Genomic DNA, 24,932 nt, shown 5'->3' on the forward strand with positions numbered 1-24,932 from the left:
ATCACATGGGTATTCATGGTTGAGAAGGTACCCCTGCTCCTGTAGGAAAATTCAATTTATTAGCCTATCACTGACAGCGAGACAGGTTTTGCATTGGTAGCTTAATGCTGCACAAGAGGGGTCTTTTTTATTAAAAAAAGCAACATGCAGCTGCAAACAGTCTGGCCTGGTCACTGCAGGGCTGTGATAACCTCAGCAAACACAGGCAACCCCATTATCCGCAGTGGACTCTGGAGCAGGGGTGGGTGGCTCCACAAAATGAGTTTAACAAAGACAAGCAGCCAAAAAAACAGCAATGAAAAGATGCAAGGCTCTGCCTTGAACCCCAGACAGGTGAAAACACCCAGCTGCGTCCAACATTGTAACAGCTCCCACATCTAAACAAGTAAAATTCAGAAGCACCCACATTCGTTTCCCCCAAATCCATCCCCCAGTGGTCGCCACAGAGTCATAATTTGCTGGGACTGGGAAAGGGACACCCTTTCCCATGCAGGGAAAGGGCAGAAGTTACCATTCATTTGTCAGACCTACAATTCCACAGGAAAGCAGAATACCACAATCCACAGCATGAAGAAATTTAGCTAAACTAATGCATTTTGTGTCACAGTTCAGGAGAAGCAGAGTTAAAACAAAAAGGAAAGAGAGAGCTGCGCTTCCTTGCAGCCATTTGCCTGGAGAACATCCCAACAGCCTTTGTACAGCATATATAGGGTTTTTACTTCAGCTCTGGAGAAAGATACAGGGGGAAAGGATAGGCCAGGAACCTGAGCCAGCATCAGCAGCACATTAACAAACCCTAGGAAAGCAGTGACAGCCAAAGCTTGGGCCTAACCTTGCACTTGGGGCTAAGATTGAACCAAGGCCATCACCTGATCTGGGAGAGCACAGAAGCACCTGAGGCAGCTGTTCACGCTCTGCTCCGCAAGCAGGCAGCCTCTAGCACCAAAACAGACATTTCTGGATACTCCAGACTGAGGGTCCAGCCCCAAATTACTTCTTCCCTAGTACTTTACAGCAGTTAAAAAATTAATCACAGAAACACAGAAGGGTTTGGGTAGTAAGGTGAATCTCATTCACGCCCTGCCATGGGCAGGGACACCTTCCACTAGACCAGGCTGCTCCAAGCCCTGTCCAACCTGGCATCTCAGGCTTTTTTCATGACTTCACAGGATCACCAAACACCAGTGAACTGTTCTCATTGCAGTCTCCATCTGTGGAGTTTTGCCCCCAGCCAACACTCAGCAGCCCAATGTCACCCCCACAGCCCAGAAAAAGCCCTGCTCACCCAAAAAGTGCTTTCTTTAAAGAAGTTTTGTGCTATTTTGGAACCTTATCTCTTCAGATAAGCATCTCTTAGTCCGTGTTTCATTTAATGCCTTCTAGAAATACAGCAATAAGCACTGTTTCATCTGCATCCTGCAACAGAGCACCTCAGATCCAAGCTCATTCCCAAAAGGATTTGTTTGTGAGAGGAAAGACTGCCAGCTCCTAGCCCTAGAGAGCTCCAAAAAACATTACATCTGGCTCAGCCTCTTCACTTGCTTGTGTACCTTGATTCAAAACAGAAGAATTCCTTAAGAGCAGCAGCCCCTCTGAGAAACTCCAATTACATCCACAGACTCCAAACATTGCCTGCCTGCCATCCCAAGTTTTCAAGCTTCCTACAACTTCAGCTTCCAGAATAAAGGAGGAAAAAGCATCAGGTGGAAGAAGAAGACAAAAAAGATGATGAAGAAGAAAAAGATGACAAAGAAGAAGAAGACAATGACAAAGAAGATGAGGAAGACAAAGAAGAGGACGGAGATGAGGAGGAAGACGACAAAGACGAATAAGAAGAAGAGGAAGATGAAGAAGAGGACGAAGAAGAGGAAGAGGAGGAAGAAGAAGAAGACAAAGAAGACGAAGCAGATGAGGAAGACAAAGAAGAGGAAGACAATGAAGAAGAAGAAGATGATGAAGAAGACGACAAAGAAGAAGAAGAAAACAAAGAAGAGGAGCAAGAAGACAAAGAAGAAGAAGATGACAACGATGAAGAAGACAAAGACGATGAGGAAGACAAAGAAGAGGACGAAGAAGAGGACGAAGAAGAAGCAGAAAAAGAAGACGAAGAAGATGAAGAAAATCAACAAAAAACTTGAGAAGTGCCTCACTCCTGCTTTTATAAGCTCTTGCAGCCACAAAACTGCTCACAGGTGGGCTAAGCAAGGCAGCCCAATTAATCCTGCCTAACGAGAGCCTTTCATTTAAGTGGATCCAGGTGTACCTTTCCATTGCTGGAGGTGGAATTTCCCTGGCTGCATCTTCCCAGTGAGGGTACTCCACCTCTGAATTGCTTATCACTTGAAGAATGCTTTGCAAATGCTGTATTTTGCTGGCCCTATCTCAGCACTTGGAGGGCCTGTAACTCATTTGGGAGTGCTGGGGTTTGAAAAGGAGCTCTCTGTTCATGGGGGCAGCCTGAATAACACAGAGGTAGAGGAGCTTCAGGTGAGGTGAAAGGAAACAGAGAAGGCAAATTAAAGTTCTAGATACTGAGAATTTTAAACTATCTATGCTAACAAATTCTACCACCACAAAAACCCCGCTACATTTAACCTAAAATCATTAAAAAACCTTCCAAAAGTAATTAATTACACTAAAATTACAAGTATGTAATTTAATTAGAAGTGTATAATATCACAAAATAAAGAACTTAGAGTTAAGAGTTTTAGAATATAGTAATATATTTAAAAGAAAATAAAATATTTAAAGCAAAAACCAGTCCTTCTTCTTCATAAGTTTGAGTAGTGTTTTATAATTCAACAAAAAAGTCTGCATTGCAGATGTCGAGTAATTAGTTATTAAGTTAAAAATAAAAATAATTTAAGTATCATTTCTTAATTAAATAATTTAACCTGAAAAAACTTATAACAAAAAATAGTTAACCATTTTATACCATATTAATAAAATACAGCAAAACTCACTACCTATAAAACTATAACATAGATTTTAAAAAATAAACATTTAAACCTAAGCACAAAATACCATCAGTCCCAACCTCAACAACCTGGTGCTATCTCTTCATATTGATAACCTCGATTGTTAGAAAAGCATCACAGGCTCTTCTCTGGGATAAATTTTGAGGTGGTTTATAGATAAAATAATGCCATCAATATAAGCATTGCCTAAGAAAGGCTTTTCACAAGAGCATGGAGGGTCAGGATTTAGGATAAATATGAGGAAAAATTCTTCCTGGGAGGGTGGTGAGGCCCTGGCACAGGGTGCCCAGAGAGGCTGTGGCTGCCCCATCCCTGGAAGTGTCCAAAGCCAGGCTGGACAGGGCTGGGAGCACTCTGGGATAGGGGAAGGTGCCCTGTCCTTGGCAGGGGGATGGAACAAGATGATATTTTCCAACCCAGTCTGTTCTGGGATGTGGTATTTGCTGGGTCCCCAGGACAAAGGAGGAATTGATGAATTTGACTCCATGTTCTTAGAAGGCTGATTTATTATTTTATGGTATTGTATTATATTATATTAAAGAATACTATACTAAAGAATAGAGAAAGGATACAGACAGAAGGCTTAACAAGATACTAATGAAAAACTCATGACTCCTTCCAGAGTCCCAACACAGCTGGACCATGATTGGTCATGAAGTAAAAACAATTCTCATGTTGGATAAACAATCTCCAACCACATTCCAAAGCAGCAAAATGCAGAGAAGCAATCAGATAAATACTGTTTTCATTTTTCTCTGAGGCTTCTCAGCTTCCCAGGAGAAGAAACCCTGGTGAAGGGATTTTTCCAGAAAATATGACAGTGACACTGGGATTCTGTGATTTTTTTTCCTGGTTATGGGCTGCTCATGAATGCTCTGATCTCAGGTGGGAACATCTCCCTGGATGCATATTCACACCTTGTCTGTAGAAGGTGATCCCATCTCTCTGACTTCTCCCTTCCCAGCCTCTGAACTTCAGACTACCTGTGCTTAATAAAAAGGGTTTTTTTCATCATTCACAGACACTTAGTGGTGTTCCTGCAGGTTCTGCTGTGTCCCTCTGTAATTCCATCCCTTTGCAAGTCTCTTCTCCACTGTGCTGGTGACGAGAAGAGCTGCACTGCAGTGAGCTTGTGCTGAAACTTTTGCAAGGATGTAGCTTAATTGGCTGACAGGTAGAGCTGGAGAGCACTAAAGGCATGGAGAGGACTTTAGCATTGGAGGTAGAGCAGGATGGCTGCCAGGAGAAAAACTCCATGGCAAAGGAGCTGTCCCCAGCTCTTCCTCTCACTGCTCCAGAGTCAGTTTTGTCTTGGAGGAAACTCCCACATACACAGGGATTTTTGAGAGAGGCAGGGACCAGAAAGGTAGGCAGGAGTGAAAATCAATCAAAATTTGTCAAATACACGGGAGAACTCATTTTTATGAGATAAGTGCCTTCAGAGCAAGCATTGGTAGACACCTACCACATGTTCAGCCTGCTTAGTGGCAAAGCATGGGCCATTAATCACTGTCATTCCAAGGGGCTGGCTTCCCACTGAACCATCTCCCAAATTCCTCCCTCTCCCAGCCATCCTCTGCCCTCCCAGGAAGATGAGCTGCACTCACAGACCTGTGAGCCTGCAAATCAGGCTGATGCTCCTGGCAGCTGCTGTACCAACCCCTCATTTATTTGCTGCTGAGCCGCCCACTGTGCTCCATGGACTCTCATTTTTGTGAAAAACGCCAATCACTTGTTTTTAGAGTTTTAAAAGTTTAATAGTAATAAAATGGTTATAAAAATAGTAATACAATTAGAGTAATAATAATTTGGACAATTTGGATTAGAACAATATGAGACAACAGAACCAAAGAGTTACGGACGTCCGGGTGCTTTTTCTGGGCAGCACAAAAAAGGCCCAATGTTAACAGAGGATTAACCCTTAAAAGCAACAGCCTGTTGCATATTCATACACCTCATCCATGATGCATAAATTCCATTCAAACCCAGGATTCTGTCTGGGCAGTGCCAGCTTCTTCCTCTGAATCCTGACAGCACCTTCGAGGTGGGAAGAAGTTTGTTTCTTCTGATAAGAGGGCAATAAATTCTTTTTCTCTGAAAGATTCAGGTGTCCTGTGGCTGCTATCTCACTGAAAGTCCTTTCTTTAAAAAAAAGTATCCTGCATAGCACCGTTTCTATTTTAACAATTTTTATAACCTAAAACTATATTTAACACACTACTTAAGAGAATTCATACAGCATTACTTTCTAACACAACACATATAATATTCATTTGAATATTTGCAAAAAGCCAATAATAAAATACATGCATTTTTCACATTTTATTCAGGATAATCAGCAAAACAGTGCCAGAGGAGCTGCTGCCTCTGAGCAGGTAAAATCCATGTGCTGCTGTCCTGCTGCAGTGGGAGCTTGCCCTGGGAAGCAGCCAGGAAGGGATAAAGTGGGTGGCTTGGCCAACACCCTGTGCTCAGAAAAAGCAGCAGCAGCAGCCAGGGAAGATGGTTTGATGGTTTTACTGGTTGTGCTGAGAGCTGAACACTCAGGAGATATGGGGAAAGATGACTTGAGAGCAGGAGGAGCCCATGGGAATCCCAGCAGCACTGGGATGGAAGAGCCTTCAAGGACCTGAGCTGTGTGAGGAAGGAATAAGTGATGTGCTCCCCAGATATTATCTCTAGCCTCCTCCACCTGCCTCCTGCTCCCCAGTTTATTACTGCAGGCCATCATGAGCTGCTGTGAGGCTTTGTGGAGTCTCACACTCACCCATCCTGAAGATGAGTGAGGGGATTTCACCACAGCAGGGTGAGGGGACAGCCCTGTCCTAAGGGACATTCACAATGGATTCCTCTTTTTCCATGTGTCAACCCATTTTCAGGCTGAGATTTTTTTTTTTTTTTTGTGGTCATACTGCAAATCTTATTCCCACATTTTAATAGCCTGAATTAAGGGTCTCAGCTCTTATTTTCAGGGTATGGCCCCAGGCAGTCATGTTGATAACACCTGCTGGGTTAAATATTGCACCTGGGGAGTGGGGAAAACTGGTTTGTGGCAAGAGCCATGAGCTATAGTTACCATAGCCAGTTAACTATTTTTTTGTTATAAGGTTTTTTTCAGGTTAAATTATTTAATTAAGAAATGATACTTAAATTATTTTTATTTTTAACCTAATAACTAATTACCCATGGATTGCACTGTTACAAGGAGAAGGAGAGAAAGAAATGGCTTGGAATGCATTTAAAAAATCCTATTTTCAGGTCTTAAGCCAGTTACCATCTTTAGGCATTAGCTTCATGGAGGGAGCAAATTGCCCTAAACCCTCCTGCCACAGGACTCTGCTCTGCACCCCTGAGCTGTCACTGGGGCCTGGCACAGGATTAGGGGGAGACAGGATCCATGGAGAGCTGCTCCTTGCAGCAATCCCAAAATCTCCTGGCAGGCAGGGCTACATCCCTCCCTTGGTTTAACAGAACCACAGAGACAGATGGACAGCAAGGCCCATAAACCCACCTGCACCATAAACCCAGGCTCAGAAGAGCTGCTGAGTCAAGGGGTGCAGCTCCTGCTGATCCAGGCTCAATTCCCCTGCACAGCTGGGGTTTGATTCCTGCTTCCTCTCTTGTTGGACTGTGCCCTTTTCTGACCCAGAGATGGGGCAACTGAGAGGTGATTTAAAAACTTTTATTCTATTTTCAGTCTCACGTGAAGGGTGAGACAATACAGATGTTGTAATTCACACCATCACAATCAGAAGCCAATTATTTCTTAATTATATTATAAATGTATTTCTTGGCCTATCAGCTTTAGCCACACCATGCTTAAATGCCTTAAAGCCAATAATCTAAAATTACCCCTCATGGGTCCCACCACAGTGCATCTTTCACAGTTCTATTTCTCCAAAGTATCCAGTCTTTTTTGCAAGGCTACCTTTTGAAACTTGTTTCTAGTTCCATTTCTCTCTCCACATTGTCTGTCCTGTTCCAGGGCATTTCTAAGTCAGCATTTCTTATCTCAAGATTTGCATACAGATGCACACACTGTGTAAACCTTCAGTCAGGTTTTGAGAATTTTCTATAAATCCATTTCCCACATTTCCCCCTCTTTCTTGAATGGCAAAAACTCCTTTGATGGCCTTGCTCATTCACTAACATTGTCACCATCACAATCAATGCATATAAACCTACTTTGCAAAGCTTCTTTAGCCAAGGTGTGCCTCTTCATACATCCCCCACCTCTGGAGAGATTTCTGCTGGAAACCTGCAATAGCAGCAGCTCCCTTCTCTCCAGGGGCCTGGAGGTAGTACCACAATTTTTGGAATACTTTCATTTTCCATGTAACATCATGACTGACCTCCATGTCATGGAGGCAGGGATGGAGCAGGTGCAATATTCAACCCAGCATGTGTTATCAATGTGACTGCCTGGGGCTGTACCCTGAAAATAACAGCTGAGACCCTTAATTCAGGCTATTAAAATGTGGGAATAAGATTTGCAGTAGGAAAAAAAAAATAACAACCAAAAAAAAAACCAGACCAACACAAGGGGCAGCTGCCAAGACTGTTGCAGGTTGTAATTTGTGTAATTTGGAAAAAGGGATCCCAGCAAGACACAGAAGGCTCAAGGGGTCTCTGGATCTCTTCTAGAGGAGGGAGGGATTCAGCTTCCAATCCACAGATCCCACAAAAGTGAGGGAAATTGGGGTGAGATCCCCCAGACCAGGAAAAGGAAAACAACAGAGACAAAGAGAAATGAGGCCAAGGAAAAACCCTGCTCCGTCCCTACCTCGCCCTTTCAGGGTTGTTTTACGAAGGAATCTGCAGAGTCACAAGAATCCAAGGTTTTTGGGTTATAGAGGGCCCATGTTCCCCAGCCAGGGATGGCACCAAATCCAGCTCTCCAGAAACTCCAGAGTGAGGACAATCCAAAATTAGATTCAACAGCTTGTAGCAGTAAAGGAAATCAAGGACCTGGAGCTCACTTATAAGGGGCTGCTGTCAGCAGATGAATAAAAGCTCATGGCATGACTCCATGCAAGTCCAGGGCACCAAAAAACCCCCCAGAAGATGGATTCTGAGGTTATTGAACAAGGAGAGAAGGAAGGAGGAGGGAAATTAATAAAAATCAGGCTGCCAATGCCCCAGACTGCTTTTCTCTCATCCTAAAAAGCACAAGGATTCTGAAAATTGGGTGGAGATAACCAGCATGAAGCAAGTCAAGGTTTTTAACTTGGGTTTATGTTTCCTTCTCAATTCCTACACTGGAGAAATCAAAAAGCTTTTGGATGCTATATATACAAACATTTTTTATAGCTTCTTGTTTTCCCATTTGCTTAGAACTGAATAAAGGTTTGACTCCTACATCAAAGCCTCCAGAGGCCAGCCAAGGTTATCTCCTGGCTTATGGATTGTGGAAATAAATGGATTGTGGTAGAAATCACTGATTTCTGGGCACAGGAGCTTCCAGGGACCAGCTGGAGGTTTTGGTATCTTCTGGCTCTCTCTGGCTCCAGAAAGGCACCAGCCAGGATGGGCTAACTCTTGTTATCATTCCTAAGCACAGGAATGCTGCAGAAAGCGTGGGCAGAGGGATGCTGCCACCTCCTCCCAGCCTGGGTGACCTCCTTCCATCAGAATTTGGGGAGCCCCAGCCAGGGAGGGTGAGAACACTCCCTAATCTGCTAAAGTCAAACCCCATTGTTAAACCTCAGCAGCTTCTCCCCAGCCCCTCTGCTCAGAAACCAGGGATTTAGGAAAAGAAAAACCTCAAAATCTTCAGATACAAGTATTTATTTGCAGGTGCTAAATGGTTTCTTGATTAATTCTGCTGCCTGCTGCTCACTCTGTGTTTGGTGTTTCACTGGGAAAGTATTTTAGCTCAACAAAGAACTTCCAGGCTGGAATGTGCCTGGTGTGGGCAGCAGGGCAGTAATTGGCTTGAAAAACAAAACAGTGAGGAAGAACATGAAACTAATCTGAAACCCTTTAAGCCAGATAAAGGCTTTGCTCTATCATGGGCACATGTCTAAACTTTTCCAAGCCTAATAAAGAAGCATTATTGCTGCAGCAGATGTTAAACGTGAGCCTCGCTTCCAGGGGAGGGGGAAAGAGGAAAGAAATGCCCATAAATACAGATACAGAGTAGGCTCTGCAATTCCAGAACTTCACATCCCTCTATTTCACACTGGGATACCATCAAAACTGCAATGATAATACAAAGACAGCCCACAAGAAAGATGGAGGGAGCCTGTTTGTAAGGGACAGGAAAAAGGGGAATGATTTTTAACTGAAACAGGGCAGTGTTAGATGGGATTTTAGGAGAAAAATTTTCACTGTGGGGGTGGTGAGGCCCTGGCACAGGGTGCCCAGAGAAGCTGTGGCTGCTCCCTGGCAGTGCCCAAGGGCAGGCTGGATGGGGCTGGGCTAGTGGAAGTGTCCCTGCCCATGGCAGGGGGTGACACAAGGTGATCTTTAAGGTCCCTTCCTTCCCTGCCCTTCTATGATCCCATGAATACAGGAAAGGAATGGCTCTCCCAGCCTTATCCTAGCAGCCCAAACAGGATTTGAACAGAAGATGCCTCAGCAGATTGTCCTCCCAAGTGCCCAGCTTTGCCATTTGCTCCAGGGAGCACACGGAGGAATGTGCAGCAGGTGCAGCATTTCTGGAGATAGGAGCACAATGGAAACCATTCCACCAGGCCCTGCCTGCCAGGGAACAGCCTGGACATGGGAAGTGGTGCCATTTTGAAATCCTCAGTGTTTCAAGGAGTGCTTTTTAGTTTATTCATTAATTACTGCCTGGTCCAGGATCCCCCTTTCCAGCCTAGGACAAGCCTTACTCAGAAAAAGAGGAGACTTGTGTAATTTATTACTTCTTCCCATTGAAATAAAGCAGTAAAAGGAAGATAATCAGGTCTGTGACAATGTAATTATCACCCTGCTCAGGCTGCTGCCCCACCCTGACCCTTTTGGGGTGCCCATGGTGTGCTAAACCCCAGGAACTGGCCAAGACCTGCTAGGAAGTCAGGAGCAAAACATCTCCATCCTCTGGAGACAGCACCCTCTTTATGAGCTTTGCCTTTTTAATGTGAAATTTGAATTCCAGGCCAGGAATCCAAATAAATACACCCAAAAGAAATCAAAAAAACAGCCTTAAAATTTTTTTGCAGCACCCTATCAGTGCCCCATACCTAGGGAAACACATCAAGGATGGACCTGTCTATCAGGCCTGAGGAATTCCATTTTTTTTGTTCTATCAGGGATGCCAGAGCAGCTCAAGGTACAACTCACAGGTGGCAGGAATTATGTGTTTTCTAGAAAGGAAGGGGCAGGGAGACTCCTCTGGCAACATAAGTCAATTCAGATGGTGCTGGCTTACAGGCCTCTTCCTTTAAATTGATTAATAATGACACATTGAAATGGACAACATAAATTAATTTCTGAATTGCACCATTAGTAAGTAATTAATTTCTTTGCTCTGTGAAACTAAGATATCACTGTTATCTAAATCTATAAAGAGAAGAAATGCTGAACGAGGACTCCATTAATGTAAAAATTGATTTTTCCATTTACCCTCTTCTGAGGTTTTTTCCCCCCTCCCCCTCCCTCCAATGCATTTATTTTTCAAGTGGCTGGGGATGGGGAGAGTAACCTAATTTATATTTCCAGTGGTAATCAAAAGATTATGCATGCTCATTTCAACCAAATGATGTCATTATGAAGGCTGTTAAAGCTGGGGTTGCCTTGGAAACACAAAATACTGATGGTTGAGGTTGGACTTTGGAGTTCTGGGCAGGCAGTAACGAGCAAACGGTGTGGCCAGACCTGGGAACATCACCCCAGGTCACTCAGATGGTCTCTTCAGCACTTTCCAGGCTGCCATTCCTCTTGCTCCAGCAGTTTCATGGAGCCAGGAGTGACGAGGGGCAGGAAGGACACTCCAGCTGAGGGCTGTGTGCTGCCTGCCACCTGTGAGAATCCACAAAATCAGAGGGTTTTGGGAAAGCTGCAAAAGGCAGGCCTCAGAGACAGCAGAACTGTGATTGGAGCTAAGCAGCAGCCATGAGACTGGTCAGCAGAAAAATTATTTAAAAAGTAGAAAAGCAAGGACAAATAGAACAATGGTCTGTGTATTAACACTTGTCTAGAATAACTCCCTAAGGTGCAGAAAAGTTTATCTAGCAAGATATTAGGAAGTTTGAAGCTTAATAATGGAGCTCTGTGCATTGTGTTTTAAGGCTCACAGGCAGGTATTGTATTTGAAATGAGCAAGTATTGTTTTAACCAAAGGTACTTGTGCTTACAGTAGTTGGATAGAACCACTGGCAATGTGCTTTTGCTTTGTGTGATTGGTCAAACAACTTATAAAGTGAGTTGTAACATTAAGTTCTTGGTCTGCTGCCTGGGATGTGAGCTGGTGGCATCTTCCCATTGTCATCACCATGGAATGAGAGTGATGCTGGAAAATGAAACAGCACATTCCACAGTAGCCCCATCCCGTTTGTGATTTGCACATAGCCCCTGGCTGGCGGTACACCAGCTGTCCCATCCCTGCTTCCCATCCCCAAAACACCCACCTGCTGCCTCTGGAAGGAGATTCACGGGGCATTCAGGTGGTCTCTGATGAGCAAAGCCAGGATCTGGCTGTGGTTGAGGTGTTGGATCCTCCTTTCCATCCCTGTTTTCCATGCACTTGGTGAATGGTCCAGCCTTGGTGCAAGTCATGTCTCCCATCGTCCAGGTGCAGCCTGGAAAAGGAGATTTGAGTGCCCCAGTGAATGGGAGGGTCTTTGTTTGAAGGCAGGTGCCTCCCCTGAAATGGAAAATGTATTCACCCTCCCTCTGAATTGTTATAATTTTGAAATTAAAAGGCTCTCAGGCAAAGATATGGGAATAGGAATAACTAGGAAAATTTTAAAAATACAAAGGCAATAGTTCAAAAAAAAAAAAAAAAACCTGACAGAATCAGAGCAGGAGCTGACCCCCTGTGTGTCAGGGTGGTGGCACAGCCCCATCCCATGGGGGCTCAGCCCTCCTGCAGTGCCAGCTGTGGCTCTGCTGGAGCAGGGATCCTGCACAAGGGGGGAGTTTTCCTCTGCAGCTCCAGGGCTGTTGGAGATGGGCCTGGGCTCCCTCTGGCAATGCAGGGCAGCAGAAGCTGCTCCTCTGGCAATGCACTGGGCAAAGGCTGCTGGGGTGTCCCAAACCTCAGATTGGATCCAGGTAGGAATGCTTGGCTCCTCCCCTGGGCGGAGCATCTCCCCATGGGATGATGGAATTGGATCAGCCCTGCAGGGACACTCACTGGCCATGGACAGGAGATAATTAATAATTAATGGCCCATGGATGGCAGAGATCTCCTGGAGGGAGGATTGGTTTGTGGAAGAGACAAAGCAAACTGCCCAATGAACAGCAGAGAACTGCCCCAGCTCTGACAGATGGTGATAGAATTCCCCCATTTCCAACCTAAGACAGGGAGTTAATCACAAAGACCAACAATTTCACACACCAAGACACATCTGTCCCTTCTTACAGTCCAGGATCCACCAGGCAAGGACACTTTGAGTAAGAGTAATTTTAAAATCAGCAACAAGTGGAACTGACTTTCTGTCTCTGACTTCAAGAAGAAAAAGCTTTAATTTTTTCCATGCAGGGAATATTTCCTTGGCTCTTGTGCTGAGATGTTTGAGGTAGCTGTGGCTGGTGCTGTTTGCATGGGGGGATACCAAGAAACAGTGACAAGGGCTGGGCAGCAGGTTTTGGGCAACCCCACCAAGACAAAAAGGATGAAGACTGATGCTGCAGATCTGAGACAACTCCTGGGTCTCCTCAGCCAGTTCAGGGTACTGGGAGAATAAGCTGGGGACTAAAGTGGAGATGTTTTAGTGCAGCTGATGGAAGGATCCCCTCGGGTCCTTCAGCTGTGCCAGGCCAGGATTTCACAGCTCCTTTCCAGCTTTTTCCCTACCCAAGAAGAACAGGATGTCACCTCTGATCACATCATGAGTTAAAGCACAGCTCAGAGAGAGGGAGGGACAGCCTGAACCCCATCTCCAAATATCCTCTGCCCCAAAACAGGGAACACAGCCAGTGGAATGATTTACAGAGAGTATTTATTAAGGAGGGCAAAACAAAACCTGCATACAAACAAGTCAATGGGATGAAACATTTATAGTGTGTGCAAGGAGTGTTAAATGAACTCATTTCAGCTCCTCAATTAATATCCAGATGTCCCCAGCCACCGCCAGGGTTTCTTTCCCTTTGGTGAGTAGGTAATGACATTAATACCACCATGTTATCCTTCTCTTCCCTTCCTGAGTCACCCTCCCCTTCCACACAGGAGCTTCTTTTAAGGTTCATCAATTGAAATTGTTTGAATGCAGTGAGAAAAAGAATAAAAAGAACATTTCTTAACATTGGCAGGAGCATTTCAGGCATGAGCACTTTGAATATTTATTCGCCCTTTGTGGGAGCAGTCTCAGCAAGGAAAAGTCAGCGTGAATAAAAGGAATTGCAAATACCAGAGAAGGAGTTTTTCATTCATGAGAATATTTGCACAGGCTCCTGGGAGAATTATCAGCCAAGGTAATACAAAATCCCTTCTAGCATCAACACTTTGGGTACTCCATTGTCCAACAGAAAACATCTTTTCCTGGGAGCTGAGGGGCTAAGCTGGGATGTTGGGGGTTTTGGGAAGACTAGAGAAGGATTGGAAAAGTTTGGAGAATTATCTTTGCCCCATTTCTGTGTCATAGTGCTTTATATTCTCTCTGCCTCTCCTCTCCCATCCACTCTCTCTCCCTCAAGCTGGAACAAATAAGCTCAGCTTCCTTCAGAAGTCAAAAAAAAGGAAATAAAAGGGGGGGTAAAGATATGGCCAAGCAGCCAGAACTGTTGGAGCCATGGAAAAGCAGGGGACTGACAGGGAAAAGCCAGAGAGGAGGAGCAATTCATGGCAGAGCTTTATACCACAGATCTGGAATAGACAAAATTCCATGTGGGATCGAAATGAGGACAAATTGCTGAGGAGCAGAGCCAAAGCATCCTTCTGCCTGGGAAAGAAGAAGCAGGAGAGCAGCATCCACTGCATTTTTGGGGATCAGCAATAACAGCACCGAGGTCTATTTACTCATAATTAGCTTTTCTGGGAAAAAAAAAAATCCTGTGGAAGTTCATTCTTGCTTTAGAATTTTATAGGGTGGTTCAGAAACTTATGGGAAGGATATTATCTTGCCCAGGTTTTCAGAGCATTTCTCTAGAACCCCGTTGGTTTCAGCCCTGTTAAATCCAATAACTTCCCTAAGGGAGTGCTTTAAGTGTCAGCCTTGATTCAGTTATATAAAGGGATAAGGGAATAATCGTTAGACAGCACACAGGGATGGGAGAAGTGGTTTTGTGTGGCACCAGTCTTATTTAAGAACAGTCTGAATTTATAGATGAGGCTGATGAGAAAGTTGGAAGCAGCAGTATAAGTGTAAAAGACAAAAGCCAGGCAGTGCTTTTAGAGAGGGCTGGGATACCACAGAGACATGGGGGTGGTTTCAGATGAGTATTTTAAGTGTTTTTAGCTGTTTGCCTTGGTTCCATCAAGATGATGTCCTGTGTGCTGTTCTTGCTATTCATTATGTAAGCTGTGGGCACTGGGGCCCCTGTCCCAGCCTGGGTTTCTTGCTTTACAATTCACACATCCTGCTGTTATAAGCAATCCAAAACACTGAAGGCTTTAATATTTCTTCTTATTTCTAAGACTAATACTTCTAATACAGAATATTTGACTTCTAAAATGCTGTTGTCATTGCACCTTAAATTATTATGACAGTGTGAACCATGACTAATCCTTCTGAGTGTTTGGGCACAGGCACAGACCAGAAACCCAAATCAGCACCTCTCTTTCCAAGTACTCACCTCATCCTCTCCAGAAAGGGGGGAGCTGGGTAAACATGGCCTTCAGGGGACAGAGGATGTGGAAAAGGATGAATGTCTCCATCTGAGACCTGCTCTGGTCAGGAGACAGCCACAATTTGAAGAGGAGGAAGGGTGTGAGTTTGGCTTTACAATGTTGAGCTGCAGAGGAGAGGCCATTCCCTGGTTTCTAGGGGTACATGTGAACTTAATGATGCTCTGATAGCTTTTCACTTCAAATATAAAAAACCCCAACACAATCAGGCAGGTCCAACTCCATTTCCTTCACTGACAGAACCAAATAACATGGATTTTCCAGCCAGTGGCTACAACAACTGAAGCTTTCTGCTGCTAACCAAGGATTCTCATCAGCACTTCTGCTTCATAAACACCTGCAACTTCCTCAGCCATACCTGAGACCCTTCAGGAAGATGCACCTCATGACCTCAGCCCAATCCATCCCTGTTCCTGGGATCCTTCACACACTGTGTGGAGCTCCCCCAAATCTGGACATTGTTGAGCCACCATCAGCTCCTACTTTTCTAAAATAAAGGACAACTGCAGGAACTCTTCCCAACCACCCAAATGCCTCATTTACCTCCAGAGCTACTCAGCTCTCCTCAGCTTGATGGAGATTTCCTGGGCCTTCACTCCAGGAAATCTTTTTATGGCTTCTTTGGGTCCATCCCTGGCCTGAGCAGAGACGCTCCATTTGTTTTGGCAAGAACGTCCCTGAGATTTATACCTGTAATTATCCAGGTAACCTTCCCGACAGGGAATTTTTAAATGATCAATGCTAAAGCAAACTACACATTAAATGTGATTAATAAGACACCAAATGACTGCGAGGCTGCACCTCCCTGCTTGTTAAACTGGAGCATCCCTGACTGAATGAGACACCACAGGACACCCAAAATTGGCCATTCCCATTGGATAGATCCTCTCTTCCCTGGCAATGCCCATGGGAGGGTTAGGGTGTGAACAGCCACAGAGGGTGACATCCATCCCCTGAAGTTTTGTGGAGGACTGATGTTGTCCTGTTCTTCTAAGCCTTCTGATGTTTACATTTTTGTAACAGAGTTCTTACGCACTTTTATGTAAATAATGATTGGTTTTTGCATTCTTTTCTGGAGGAGGAGAAATTTGATGAGCTGGTAATTTGACCAGTGTCATTAGAGAAGTGCTGATTTCATCCTCCAATCCAAGGTCACTTTTCCAATTCTATAGATATCGAAATAGAAAAATAAACTTCCCTCTTTTTCTACCTTAGAAGTTCCAGTGTGCATGTTGTTTTATTTCGTGTCCTATTGCAACAGACTGAGACTTCTTCTTGGGTCCTTGCTGATATCTCCTCCTCCCCTTACAGCTGTCCATCCTGGTGGGATTTGAGAGGGAATGGTGCTGCCAGAGGGATGTGAAGAGGTGGCAGCAGGATCTCAAGTGACAGAGGAGCACAAGCCCAGCTGGGAGGAAGGTTAAATGAGGTGCTACTCCCTCAGCATGAGATTTTCTCTCTGGAATTGTCTTGCCATCCCCAGCACCCCTAATGGAGCTCTGTCCTGCTCCCTGATCAGGCTCCAGCCTCACCTGCCATCAGAGCACCCAGTATCTGTACACCAGGGGAAAGCAGCACCTCTCAGAATATCCATCGTGTCCCACGGAGCTGTGGGGTGCTCTTCTTCCATCAGAAAGGGCTGCAGGAGCATTAAGAGACAGCTTTTCCAAGGAATTCCAGCTTCACACCTCTCAGGATATCCATTGTGTCCCAGGGAGGGATGGGGTGCCCTTCTTCCATCAGAAAGGGCTGCAGGAGCATTAAGAGACAGCTTTTCCAAGGAATTCCAGCTTCACACCTCTCAGGATATCCATCGTGTCCCAGGGAGGGATGGGGTGCCCTTCTTCCATCAGAAAAGGCTGCAGGAGCATTAAGAGGGAGCTTTTCCAAGGGATCTGGCTTCACAGTGTGCTTGGCAGGTTGCACAGCGCTATCCATTATGGCCTGCATGGAGCTGAGGTTTTCCAGAGCTTGCATTTTGCTGCTGGGTTGCCCAAAGACAGTAAAAATCAGTCACAGTCAAGCCTGCATTGACCTTCAGTCAGCAGCTCCAGCAGGCTGGATGTGCAAGAGAAACGCTGATCGCTGCTTCCCTATTCTCTGGGCAAAGTTATTGCATATAAATTGTGTATTGATTACAGGCAGAAATTGTAAAGAAGCCTCTCTGGGAAAACTGGAGGGTGGGAAGGAATTCAGGGGCTGACAAAAGAGTTGCTTTAATTAGGAAGGGAAGCAAAGCGGTGGGAAGAAAAAACAAACACAACTTCCACTCAAGAGCCTCCCACTCCAGATCTGAATCCAAGCAGGAATTGTGTCTCTTACAGAAAAGAAATGGGATTTTGGAGCTGGGGAATGGAAGAAGGAAAAAGAGCTGGCTTTTCCCTTCCACCCAGCACTGGGTGGGGAATAGAGCAGCTACACTTTCCCCACTATGGAAGTGCCCAAAAAAAGAGCAGCTACTTTTTTCCCCACTGAGGAGGGTGGGGAAAAGAGCAGCCACACTTTCTGCTGCTCCTGGATTTCATGGAGAGCAAGGAAAGCCATGGATCACCTAAGGAGTGTGTAACAGCCGTGCTTAACTCTGCCTTCTAGCTGCAAGTGCTTCAGGGTAATTACACATCTTGGACTTATTAGCTGTAATTACTGGGTTCTGTAATCTGCAGAATGTGTCATTACAGCATGGGCAACCTCCAGCGGTCTGAATAGGATCAGAGAAGTTTCTTGTTTATCCTCAAACTTTTCCTGCCTCAGCAGTAGGTGATGTGCTGCTCCTCCGGCTGGGAAGCCTCCCCATGCCCCCAGGACCCCTGCAGCCACCACAGGCTGTGCTTCCTGACCTGGGACACGTGTGGCAGCACACACAGCCCTGGTCTGCTGCTGACTAAAGGCTACAGGAGCCTTTAAAGCGTTTGGCTGTCCCTCACGCAGCCAAAATGTGGTGTTCACAGTCCCAGCACTCCTTTGGATAAGCACCATTACACCAGGAATGGCTGGATCAGCTGCAGGCTTCCAGATCCTGCCTCCTGTCCCTTTTTGTTGCTGGGCTCTGCCAGGACGCTGCCTTCTGAATCTCACAGCTACCAGCAAGCACAAAATGGAGGATTTCATGTCAGTTTGGACCTTCTTAAAAACCCTGCCAGCTCATCACAGATGGGACTGCTCAGAGCCAGAACAGGTTCCTGAGAACATCACACAATTTAACTGGTTTAGAACTTAACTGGTGTACAGAAATTAACTGGTTTAGGACTCTCCTACCTTCCAGACAGGTTTGTCCCCTCCCCAGATTCTGTGTGAGTCCCTTCTCCTTTCACCTGGACCAATCTCCTGGCTGTGTTTCTCTCCAGTTTCTCTCTGATTTTTGGGACACAGACTGGTCCCTCACCCCCAGGTGGCTGCTCCAGTCCACCCCTGCATGCAGCAGTTCCCCCTTGCAGGTGTCTCACAGCCCAGATCCTAATTTTGCCGCCAAAAGTAAACAGAACCTTTCAATTAATGTCCTTCCAGACAGGTTTGTCCCCGCCTCACATTCTGTGTGAGTCCCTTCTTTCACCTGGACCAATCTCCTGGCTGTGTTTCTCTCCAGTTTCTCTCTGATTTTTGGGACTCTGGCTGCTCCAGTCCATCCCTGCACGCAGCAGTTCCCCCTTGCAGGTGTTTCACAGCTCAGATCCTAATTTTGCCCCCAAATTAAACAGAACTTCTCAATTAATGTCCATCTCTCTTTCCAGACAACAGCAAGCTGGCAGCTTGGCCAGAGCAGTGGGAAACCTGGGATTCCCTCACCTTGGACAATCAGCTTTTGGGTACAACCTTTCCCAGGGCAGCTTAGCTTTGTTAGAGCAGCTTTTTTTTTTTTTTCCCAAAATCCCTTTAATTTCACCCCAGTGCACAAAAGGGAAAAGCCAGTTGAAAGGGAAAAATCCATCCTTGCACAGAGGCCTCTCAGATCCAGGCTTTCCTAAAACCCAGGAGGTTGTAGCAAAGGATAAAGCCAAGGATAGCTCAAGGATAAAGCTCAAGGATAAAGGCAGCTCCAGAAAATTTGTCTCCAGTGTGATGTTTGCAAAGCAGGTGCCACCAAATAGGCACAAATCAGAGAGTGCCACCAAGCCCAGGTTGACCTGAACAAGCTGCACTTGCTGTGCCCAGGTTGTGCCTGAGCCATCCTTGAGTGTTTTTTCTTTTCCCACAACATAGGTCTTTACAAAAGCTTTGCAATCCATCTTTACATGATATAAAGATTTTACTTCCTTTTGGTTCTTCCTTATTGTTTAGGCCAAATGAGAAAAAAAAAAAAATCCACTTGCAAGGGGGAAAAAAATAAATCAAAACCAAAAGAATGTGTGAGATATCCTGGACTGAATTGTACACTTCTTTCCACTCAGATTCTAAGAGGTATCCAATATTAGCCTACCTTACTATCCCCCTTGGATTAGCAGTGAGCCAGGGTCATGGCAGCATTATCCTCATCCCTAATGCTTATGGAAGTGCCCCAAAAAGCCAGGCAGGTAGAGGGGGGCATCAGGCTCCCCACAGGGGTAGGAGCTACCTGGGATAATCCATCTTTTCCAGAGGCAGGGAGCTCCAGCCTCACCAACAGAGCTAATGCATCTCTCCAGGACAACAGAATGTAACTGAGCACAACATGAGCAGGAATTTCCATGGCAATTTTTACTGTGAATTACATGTGGCTTCTTTTTATGAGCTTCTAACACCCCCTGAAAGCAGCACTCACCTGTGGGAGGCCCGTGGCCACCTTGCCCTGGGCCAGCCAGGAGAGCTGTGGTGGTCTAAAACTGGAACATTGTCCTTGTAACCACCTAGGGAGAGAAAGAAAGATAATAAGGTGTGACCATCATTTCCTCTTTGTTTCCTTGGGAACCAGCATCCCATCCCTGATGCGAACAATGGGCTCCCCAAATGGACAAATTTGGGTTTCTCTTCCCTTCTGAGGGGCCTCCACTGAAGCCAGCAGAGCTCATTGGGGTTTGCACAGATGAAAGAGGGAGGTGTATGGACCATGGGCTCCACAAGCTGTGCCAGAGGTGCTTGTTAGGGTAGCTCTTCTTATGAAGAAGAAGAAGGATTAGTCTCTGCTCTAAAACTTTCATTTTGTTTCATATTATTATATTCTAAAACTTAAAATGTTAAGTTTTCTATTATGTGATATTACGCACTTTTATTTAAACTTTTAATCTTGGTTCCATCATTCCATTTTGGAAGCTTTTTCTACAGCCTCAGGTCAAATGCAGTGTTCTCTTGGGGGTCAGTGCCTGTCAGCACAAAGAGTCTAAAACTCTCAGTAGTCAGGGTTCCAACAGGTAGCTCCAGATTTCTGGGCACCAGCCAGCAGGTGAGATGGTTAGGTAAACCAGAAGCATCACTGATCTTTTTTGCGTGCTCAGGATTTTCCTCCTCGTTCCTTTTGCACTGTCCAAGGCTTGGAGATGAGAGTGGATATAATACCAGCCATTAGAGGAGCAATTACTTATCTCACAGGAGCTCTGAGAGGCTTAATCACTTCATACTTGTAAACCAGGATGAGCTGAAGGATGCAACATATTCAAGGAGAAGTGATGCCTCAGGGTTTAGCTTTTATATTTTTCAGATTCTGTGCTGCTTTAGTGTGTGGGTCTGGGCTTCATATTATGGGATGGTGAGCTCTGCATGTCACAGACATCTTTTATGAAAAATCCTTTCTTTGGGATTTTTCCTCCTGAGAAGCTGAGAGGCCTCAGGAACAAAATGTAAACATTGGTTATCTGCTGCTGTGGAATGCAACAGGTAGATCTGTGATTGGCCCATGTTGGTTGTTTCTAATTAATGGCAAATCACAGCCCAGCTGGCTCAGACAGAGAGTCTGAGCCACAAACCCTTGTTGTCATTCCTTCCTATTCTATTCTTAGCTAGCCTTGTGATGAAATCTTTTCTTCTATTCTTCTAGTATAGTTTTAATGTAATATATATGATAAAATAATAACTCAAGCCTTCTGAAACATGGAGTCAGATCCTCGTCTCTTCCCTCAACCTGACCCCTGTGAACACGGTCACACCTGCACAGAGCAGGGAGACAAAACAATTCCTGCTCCAGCTGGGGACCAAGGACAAATGATCCAAGTCTCAGCCCCACGAGCACAAACAACGTGGAATGAAGGCAAAAAAACAAGGATGGGACTTCATGGGCTGGAGCTGTAATTGGATAATTAACGCCAATATGCAAATGGAGCAGAACTGATCAAAGTGAGAGACCCCGTGAGCAGTTGTACATTTTGGGACCATTTTGGGTCCATCTTGGGTTCATTTTGTGACCATTTTGGTTCATCTTGGGTGCAGCCCTGGCTGGGCTCTTGTGCTATATCCTAATAAATCTCTGCTTTATTCTTTAACTCCATTGAGTCTCTGTTCTAGCTCAGCCTTCACCAGGCATCAGAAGGATCACTCACAACAAAGCCCAGAGCAAGGCAGCTTTGCTGGCTGAGCTCCCCTCCAACCCAGCCACCCCTCACTGGTGGCACTGAGCATGGTGAAGCTGAAAGACCCCTAAGGGAGCGTTCCCAGCCCTCAAACCCAGCAGGAACACGACACTAATGACATCCTTCAGAAATGTAATTAGCCTGGCTTCGTGGCGAGCTGCATTAGGGAGAACTCAGAGGCTCAGAGAAGTGGGCTCCAGTGGGTGAGAGCCAAGGCTTGTGCTTTGAAAGCTGCATTAGGGAAGGGGGAAGAAAAAAAAAATGGAAAAGAAAACGTTCTAATATTACTTTAATTAGCCCGAGACATCCTGAGATGTAATTGAGCTTGGAGGGCTAAATGAAGGCTGCGCGTGTGAGACCGGCAGAGGCTGATGCATTTATAATGAGAGCACTTTGCAAGGCAAACAAGGCCCCCACTGAGGGACAGGGGGGCAAAGAGGAAGGACAAGAAGGGGGCTGGGCAGGTGGTGAGGTGCCTGAAGTTCTCCTGGTCTCCAGTAGCAAAGTCCCTTTTCCCCTCTGCTCAGGCTGGATGGGAAGTGAAGGGTGTGGATATGGGTACAGCAAACCACAGAAACAACTTGCTCATGGCTTGGATGCTGAAAACCCCATAAAAACCCCTTAGTGCCCAAAAAAAGGGCTGTATCATGCTGTCAGAGACATCCCCCTGTGCAGATCCAAACCTGAGTCATTGTTCAGGCATCTCAGCATCCTCCTGGGGAAGCCTTGGGCAGGGATGGGGTGAGACAGGAGAAAATTCATCCTCAGGGCAGGGAAGATGAGAGGGGAAACCCTCCCCAGAGTGGCCAGTGTTCCATCCCCAGTGCTCCTGTGAGCTGGAATGGTGGCCAGACCCAGGAGGCCACATCCCAGTCCTGGAGAACATTGCTCTCACCCACTGCATGCACACAAGCCCATTCCAGCCCTGATTTACAGACTGTACAGAAGGAGACATTAAAATCCGAATGGTTTATGGTAATTAACCCTCATTTAAATATTATACTGGTAACCATCACTTCCAATCCTTCTCAGCCTTGAAGGGGCTCCGTGTGCACGTTCATATGTACAGGGAGATTTTAAAGGGATACTCCATCTTCTCTCCTGATTGCTGCCTTCCCAGAAAAAGGATGTTTAATGTTCATTAATTGTTTCATTTGGAGAAATTACTGTGAAAAGCCACCACAGGAGAGCGGATTTTTTTTTTTTATGATTATTATTATTTTTGGAAAGAAGGTAATAATGGGGAGGGATGTATTAGCTGAGCATGGCTCTGTGGGGGCTGCTAAAGCCCCGTGATGGGTAACACAGAGCTGCCTGTCACCAGAGGAATGAAGACTCTGGAGATCAAACAACATTTAAGTGGAAACAAATGCATTATTTATCACAAATTAATCCTTCTTTCTCCTTTTTCACCCTAGCAGCAGGACTGGGTCACACAGGAGGCCAAGGGGACCTGTGGAGCACCTTTGATGGGCCCTGCACTGATCCACCCCTCTGTGATATCAAAAATCAATGTGGAGTAAACAAATCCATAGGCTGTGGTACAGAATAAAGCTGTGAGAGGCTGTGGGTGTCCCAGCCCTGTTCTCAAGAGCTGCTCCAGCAAGGCAAGGCCCTGCAATCCAGGGAAAGCTGGACCACAGCATCCCTGGAGGATGAGGATGAGGAGGAAGAGAAGATGCCATTGCTGCATCCTTCAGGACAGAAGTCAGTCTCTTCCCATCTCCTGGGGAGTTTCCTCAGGATGCAGGAAGTTCTCCTTGAAGGGATATCAAACAACTCCAGCACCTACCAGGAGTCCAGACAGCCAGTCCCACTGACCACAGAGATGGCAGCTCCTTCTGGGAGTAACTCTGGCACAGGATGGGAAAAGCCTGGCATGATTGCTGTGCCCCACCTTCACCCCTTTCCCTGTGAGCCCCAGGAGCACAGAGGGGAAGGTGAGACCTGCCCAGCACACCCTGGGGTGCAGCTGGAGGGAGAGCTGCCCTCCCCTCACAGCCCAGAGCAAATGGCCAGCAATGCCAGCAAGGGCAGTGATCCATGCCCACACCTCATCAGAACAAAAACTACCCAGGATATTTGACAGCTTTGTACTCCAAAATATTGCTCCTCACCCACCCATCCATGGGAAAGCCTGGGAAGTGGCAGCAGAGCCCAGGAGCTGCTGCAATGGCCCTGTTATACCAATGATGTTTTCTGCCCAAACCATGCCAGGTGTGGCTCCTTGTTACAAAACTGGAGTGGCCTGGAGAGTCTCCCTGATCCCTTCAGGCTTGGACCTGTCCCTTGAACCACAAATCCCATGAGAAATCCTCAGGATTTTCTTGCAGGGGACCACCAAGTGATGCTGAGAGAACATAAGCAGGAGCCTGAGCCCATTCCAATCACTTGACAAGGTCTTGCAAGATCCATGTTTGCATTAAAAAGAAATTAAAAGCTTTTCCACTCCACTAGCTTGCCCAAAGCCTGCATACTAAATAGTAAATGCTACCTATGAGATTGAATAAAATCTTCATTAAAAGAAAAAAAAAAGAAAGCCAGCAGTCACTGAATACATCATGAACAATGACATTGGGGAGGCATTGTTCTTCTTCTGCCTGATGGACCATGCTGAAACACCTGTTTCTTATCGTGGAACTGTTAATAACTGTCACCACCAAAATCAGGGCTGAAAAAGTGTCATTAAGTCAAGTTATTCCAACCTACACCTGACTAGGAGTGGGAAAAATAAAACAGCAAGGAGGAAGAGAGGCAAAGCTGGTCTCAAAGCCTGAGATAAATGTCAAAACATAATTGTCCATGTGTCCCCCAAAGAAAACACCAAAAAAAAAATCCATCTTAGATGAAGATCTTGCTGACATGAAAGACACAGCTGGGTAACCACAGGCAGTTTTAACTGATTAACTACAGACATTGACCCTTTCAATTAATTCACAAGGGATTTGTTTCATTCTGGTCATCTCCTAAAGCTGCAGCTTCCCCATAAAGTCAACAGAAAAGCAGTTTCTGTCAAAGGGGTAGGAGGGATGGTTACCCAGGGATGTCCTGACTCAGGGAGGAATGAACACCTGAAGAACACAACTCCTTAGGAATTGCAAGGTCTTTATCTTCTCAAAGAAAACTGGAGCAATGCAAAACTTTGCACAGTTCAGGCATGGAATTAGACCTGAGTTTATCAGTGGAGGGTAAAAAATCTCTCATTGTCCTTTGTTGTGCTGCTCACTGGCTGTGTCCGTTTGATCTCCCATCACTGTTGAAAGCTTTGCTATAGCAAAAATGGTCATTCCTCCCCAAAATCACAGTCAGTCTGAGGTTTCCCTCTTCCAGACAATCACCAAGAGGCCTCTAAGATCATCCAGTACAGCCACCAAACCAGCAGCACCACCTTGTTCTCAAGTGCCTTCAACACACATTTTTCCAGCACTTCTAAGGATGGTGACTCCAGCACTTCCCTGGGCAGTCTGTTCCAATGCCTTTCACCCTTTATGTGAAGAAACCTTTCCAATCTAAACCTCCCCTGGTGCC

General features: G+C 45.6%; 1 protein-coding gene across 1 annotated transcript; it reads left to right on the plus strand.

Moving 5' to 3' along the window:
- The first annotated feature begins 1,725 nt into the window (after positions 1-1,725).
- On the plus strand, positions 1,726-2,229 carry LOC136559579 (uncharacterized). The gene has a single exon (XM_066554886.1). It carries the CDS (start codon positions 1,726-1,728, stop codon positions 2,227-2,229), a length of 504 nt encoding a protein of 167 aa, XP_066410983.1.
- The last annotated feature ends 22,703 nt before the right edge of the window (positions 2,230-24,932 follow it).

Source organism: Molothrus aeneus, chromosome 8 (assembly GCF_037042795.1).
Source record: "Molothrus aeneus isolate 106 chromosome 8, BPBGC_Maene_1.0, whole genome shotgun sequence".
NCBI classification, from domain to species: domain Eukaryota; kingdom Metazoa; phylum Chordata; class Aves; order Passeriformes; family Icteridae; genus Molothrus; species Molothrus aeneus.